The sequence below is a fragment of the Fukomys damarensis genome, unplaced genomic scaffold (genome assembly GCF_012274545.1).
Source record: "Fukomys damarensis isolate Sample0158 unplaced genomic scaffold, DMR_v1.0_HiC HiC_scaffold_15, whole genome shotgun sequence".
Taxonomy (NCBI): Eukaryota; Metazoa; Chordata; class Mammalia; order Rodentia; family Bathyergidae; genus Fukomys; species Fukomys damarensis.
The window spans coordinates 16,542,786-16,548,785 of NW_022900927.1; the positions used below are offsets into that span (position 1 = coordinate 16,542,786).

The 6,000-nt window shown below is 45.7% G+C and overlaps 1 protein-coding gene across 2 annotated transcripts in view; it reads left to right on the forward strand.

The window, feature by feature from the left end:
* Pkp2 (plakophilin 2) overlaps positions 1 to 4,800 on the forward strand; it is a 67,268-nt gene extending 62,468 nt beyond the window's left edge. For both annotated transcript variants that reach the window (XM_019208079.1, XM_019208080.1), the window contains exons 11-13: positions 523 to 712; positions 3,436 to 3,523; positions 3,641 to 4,800. In XM_019208079.1, the coding sequence (XP_019063624.1) occupies positions 523 to 712; positions 3,436 to 3,523; positions 3,641 to 3,709 (347 nt within the window). In that variant the 3' untranslated portion in view covers positions 3,710 to 4,800. The remainder of the gene's footprint in view (positions 1 to 522; positions 713 to 3,435; positions 3,524 to 3,640) is intronic.
* Positions 4,801 to 6,000: the final 1,200 nt, after the last annotated feature.

The window sequence follows — 6,000 nt, forward strand, 5'->3', positions numbered from 1 at the left end:
TTTCACAGATATGCTATAGAATGCATAGCATTCTTTGCAAGTATATTTTAATCCTATTCCTGAGATTTAGATTTTTTAAAATAATTTTTCACTTACATATAATTCTGTCAGAAAGATCTCTACAAAAAGCTTTTTCTTTTGGTACCGGAGATCAAACTCAGGTCCAAGGCAGGCCGTGGAACCACTGAGCTAAATCCCCAGCCCACTTTTTCATTTTTTAAAGTTACATCTTCCAAGTATATTCTCAAAAGTGGAATTGCTGAGTTGAAGAATATGAAAATTTTAAAATTCTTCACATCTCTGTCAAATTGCTTTGTGAAATTTTTAAATTTCTGGGCACAGAACAGAACAGCCTCTTTTTAAAATGTTTCAAATATGATGATTAGGGAAAGTTTCATCTTGCCATATGTTTGTTAGTCAACTGTGTCTCTTTTTTGAAATGTCCTTTACCCAAATCGTGTTGAAATCTTGGGCTGAAGACAAATCTTCCTAATCAAGTGTTGTTTTGCTGTCACTCTGCAGCCAAAGAAACACTACCGGATTTGGTTTCCATAATCCCTGACACGGTCCCGACAACTGACCTTCTCATTGAGACGACGGCCTCGGCCTGTTACACCCTGAACAACATAATCCAGAACAGCCACCAGAATGCACGGGACCTCCTGAACACGGGAGGCCTCCACAAGGTCATGGCCATCAGCTCTGGGGACGCGTAAGTTCTGCAGCTCCACCTCAGTCCCCTCCCTGCCGTCACTGCTGTGTCACGGCTGGAAACGTCCCCCTTGAGGACCTGGCAGCTTGGCCACAAATACAGTTGTAAGGCTGGAATGACCTGGTGGCCAAGGGAGGAGCCAGGTCAACCCAGCAGCAAACATGGGGCCAGAATCCCACTCTGTAGCTTCTCCCCCAGCGTTTGAATGACCCGATGAACTGGTTTTCCAGAGCTGTGATTTCAGAAAGGTAGTGTCGAGCCGGGCATGGTGATCCATACTTATAATCCCGGCACTCTGGGAGGCTGAAGGGGGAGGATCAAAAATTCCAGCCCAACCCAGGCAATTTAACAATTTAGCAAGATACTACCTCAAAATTTAAAAAAGAAAAAACAAAACAAAAGAGGTCGGAGCTGTAGTGCAGTGTGAAGGCCCTGGGTTCAGTCCCAGTACTTCAGAAAGCAGAGTGTAGGCAAGGGGGATCCTGTGAGCAGGGAAGGGCCCTGCCTTGCACAGACCTTTGATGCCATCAGCAGCTTATGGGAAACAGGGACTGCACAGATTGGTGGCAAGGGGCCTAACAAAGTAGCGTTGTTCTGTAGTTGTCTCTTTTGCCCTTTCGAGAGTACATGGGGTGCATTAAAGCACCCCGTTTCTGTGTGCACCCAGATCAGTACTGCTAGTTTATTTAGAGTGATGGGAAGATAGGACATGGAGGAAATGTGTATTCTTTATATATTTCAGAACTATTTGATTTATTACAAATGCTAGTCATTTTTTCTTTCTTGAAGCTGGGAATTGAACCCCGGCTCGCTGGGCAAGTATTCTAGCACTGAGGTATTCTAGCACTGAGATCATCCTCAGCCCTACAAGTTATCTTTGCAGATAACCCCAAGGAAAGCTGTCACTGCATAGTTCTAAATAGTTGCAGAGCAAGTGGACCTCGTCTGTGATAGACAGGTGCACTGGGCGCAAGGGGCTGCAGTCAGGGCTCCGTGGTGTCCTGCAGGGAACACACCTTGCCCCCTAGCCCGCCCTGGGCCTGGCACACCACAGCCCCTCTCTGGCAAAGCTCCAGAGGCAGTAACTGCAGTAGGATGTAGGGAACACTCACTGGTCCCCAGGTTGGCCAAAGCAGTTGCTCAGTCTTTACAGAAAAAAATGATCTATTGTGCAAAATGGAAGTGACTCTTCAAAGTAGTCTTGTGATCTCTAAGCAGCCCACTGTAAGCTATTTAAATATTCAGGTGCAATAACTGTTCCCTGGGGTGGGGGTGGGGTTGTGCGATTACTTTTGGAAACCTTGTATACCTTAGCAAGATAGAGGGGTATGCTACTCTGTCACTTATGTGATACCCCAAATGTCCTCATGTGCTGACCCAGGAAAAGAAAGGTGAAAAAAAAAAAATTAAAAGGTGCCTGTTGCTCTTTCTTTACCAGAGTGTCATATATCCAACCTGTTATTTATGGGCTAGCCTGGGAAGTAGTTATCATTTACAGCCTTGTATCTTTGGATAAACAAGTTCCCAATGCCAACCAACTGATGTATAAACAAGCTTCATGACTATCTAATCCTCACAGTTAAAGAACTTCTTATAGAACACTTGCCAGGCGTAGTAGCACACACCGTAATCCCAGTACTTGTGAGGCTAAAGTAGGTGGATCACCATGGGTTCAAGACCAGCCTGGACTACAAGGTGACCTGCTCTCCCAGCAGGGCTGGTATGAGAGAAAAAGACACTGAGCTGTGAATGAACCCAGCCTGACCCTCCCCGCCCCAGGAGTGTAGATTTCTCTGCTCACTGCTGCATGTTTACAAACTCTTATGTTAATGGAAAACAGATACACACACAGACACACAACCTTTGTTTCTTTGTTTAAAAAAAAAAAAAGTCAGCCACAGGGCTGGTCGGATGTTGGAAGAGAAAGATCAAAGAAGGCACTGGTCTTTAGCAAGGATTGAGAAGCTGGGGACACATTTAAAAACAGACCACGTCAGTGTCACATTTAGTGGTGACTTGGGTTTATAAGAGCTGTGAGTTTCGTCTTCATATATTAAAATATAATGATTTAAAATTATATGAACAGGGCCGGAGGTTTAGCTCAGTGGTTCCGCCACCTGCCTTGCAAGCTCAAGGACCCGAGTTCGATCCCTGGTACCAAAAAAAAAATTATATGAACAACTGCTGCCACAAGAGTTTCTTTTTTTCCTTTTGGTACCAGGGATTGAATTTACAACCTTGGACTTGCGAGATAGATGCAATGCCACTGAGCTAAATCCCTGGCCCAGGAGTTTCTTTTTTTAATGTGAAAATAATTTTTTTAGAGTCACTAAGAAGCATGTAAATTTTTCAGTGGTGCTGTCCTGCCTTATAAATTGTATTCTGTAAATACATTAGAAAATTAAAACCACATCTACGGATATATTCCGTAAAACCATGGCGGTTTTCTTTATAAATTACTTATTAGCTCTGCCCTAGTGGTTTAAAAGATTAAAAAGAAAGAAACAGGACTGGAAGTGTGGCTCAGTGGTAGAGCACTTGTCTGATGTGTGAGGCCCTGGGTTCGATCCCCAGCTCTGAAGGGAATAAAGAGTGGCCCTGCCTCAAGCCCGGCCATCTAATCACAGCTGCCCCTGCGGTGGCAGTCAGGAGGCCTCCCGGAATGCCAGCAGGGCGTCAGGGCCCCACACTGTCACGGGTCTCAGAGTGTCCTCTCTTTCCAGCTATGCCCCCAGCAAAGCCACCAAGGCGGCATCTGTGCTCCTGTACTCCCTGTGGGCACACCCGGAGCTCCACACAGCCTACAAGAAGGTAAGAGGCTAAGGTGAGGGTGGAGAGGCCGGCGTGGATCACGGGAGAGATCGCCACACTGCATTGTCCCATGTGAGAATTTCTCACCCTTCACCTTCATGTCTGCTCACTCCCAAGGCTCAGTTTAAGAAGACAGATTTCGTCAACAGTCGGACTGCCAAAGCCTACCACTCCCTTAAGGACTGAGAAGACAGAGCTGCAGAAACTCCAGCCTTGTCCTTTTGGCCACGAAAAGCCCCCAAGGAAAATACCTATTTTTCTACTGTCCCGCGCAAGAATCCTCAAAAACAAAGCACATGTTGTTTCTAGCCTTTCCTGTTGCCATGGTCCAGAGATCCGGGAAAACAAATCATCAGAGCACAAGGTTGTTAGGCCCCACAGGACTTCTGCAAGGCTGCCTCCCGTAGCCACCCACAGCAGCCTCTCCCTCCACCTCTGCCCTCCAGAGGCCACCTGGGTGCTCACCGGCAGGGTGTGTGCGGGCAGAAGCTGTTGTGTCACTTGGATTTTAAAAGTTTGGTTTCCCTTTGTACACTCCCAGTTTCCGCAAATGTTTCAGCACCGAGTCAGGAGTGTGTCATTCAGACACCCTGAAGCCCATCAGAAGGGATGAGAAATAGCTGCAGGCCTCCAGGCCTCCCCAAGAAAGTGTTGTCAGGAGGTCATTTGTTCGCTTCGTATTCATTTTTATCCCCTGGGCACTCTTTCCCTCTCGTTTTAAATGAACTGGAGAAATTTACATTACCAAAGTACGCATGAATGTAAGAAAAAGGACCTTGCCTATCCTAACAGCAAGAGAGGCAGTTCTCTTCTACACAGTGTGCTCCATGTGCTGTGTCCTGGGCCCTCTCTGCTTCTCCCCTGGGGAATGAGATGGGTTCTGCTGGGGGCGGAGGCCGGTGCCACCTGGGGCTGTGGATGTAGCTCGGTGAATGCACCACCGCGGGGCAGCTCAGCCCACCTCGCCTTTGGGAAACTGAGCCACGAGTCAAATGGAAAAGTCGCGTGGAGGAAGCGAGGGGGAAGGGGCCCGGCGCTCGTGAAATGACACCGGGCGCTGAGCTTGGAAGGTGCCGTCGCCGACCGCAGGGATCCCTGAGAAATGCTGTTTTAACAGGGGCTGTGATTCAAACCAGTCGTGGAGAATTAGTCTTCTCAACTCCAATTCTGTTGTACATTTTGCTTCCATAAAGAAGTCCAACACTATTCGTTGTGAGAAAGAGAAAAGGAAAACTCCTTCGACTCCTTCTGGCCAGAAAAATGTAATAGAAAATAAATTCTCATTTCCAATTTCAGTGTGTGCTTACATTTTTCTTATAGTTGGAACTTATAATTGTTTTCCAGGTTTAAAATTCGAGGAAGACGGGTTATTAACCTAGACTAAAAGGAAGTCATTCTGCTATCATTTTTTTTAAATCCTAAAGAGGGAATTTATGTTTTTCTCTGGGTTTCAGACAATAAGCATTTAGAGCGTCTTTCTTTCTCTAGATAAATGATGTATGTTCAAACATTTCCATGGTTTTAAGGCATTAATAGAGCTTTCAAATATTAAACACAAAATGCAGCAAAAGTAAAACCACTTGCTTTGGCATCTGTGTGTATCTGATCTGTCTTGGTGTGTGTGGTGGATAGAGAGCTGAGGATTTGACCTAGTAATTTTCAACTGCTAAGTGTCTGATACTTTATATAATTATTTATATTTCTTCCCTAAGGTTTTGAGGTGTTTTGTTCATTTGTTTGGCTAGAGATAAAACCCAGGGCCTGCTCACTGAGCCACATCCCTAGCTCCTTTTTACATTTTTTTATTTAGACAGAGCGGGTCTTCCTGTGTTGCTTAGGCTGCAGTTGAACTTGTGATCCTCCTGCCTTAGCCTCCCAGATAGCTAGAAGTCCTAATACCCTAGGACTTTTTCCTATAACAACACAGGAATAACTAGTGACAACAGCACATAAAAATGGAGAGTCGATCAAGTGATTTGTGTGTGTGTGTGTGTGTGTGTATGTGTGGTGCTGGGGATCAAATTCAGGGCCTCATACTTAATAGGCAAGTGCCCTATCGCAGGGTTGTACAAATGGGTGTGTTGAGCATTGTTAGTTTTAATGCACCAAATGGATCTGTGTCTACACAAAGATCGGCTATCCAATTATTATGTCCTGTGCCATGCCTACATTTGCAAGCACCTCTGTATTTTACTCTGTGAGCATCCAGAGAGGGAAGGCCTTGTGTGCACAGTGATCCGTTGACCACAAGTCTATACGCAGGCTGTTTGGTTTTTCTGTGTATCCCTGGCTAGGCCAAGCCCATCAGAAGAACAGAAAAGCCTTCTTGTTTATTTATTCTGAGAGTTCCAAAGAGTCCCTCCCATGTCACGAATGCCTAGTTGGGGGGCCAGGGATTTGGCTCAGTGGCTCCACCACCTGCCTCACAAGCGCAAGGTCCGAGTTTGATCCCCTATACCAAAAAAAAAAAAAAAAAA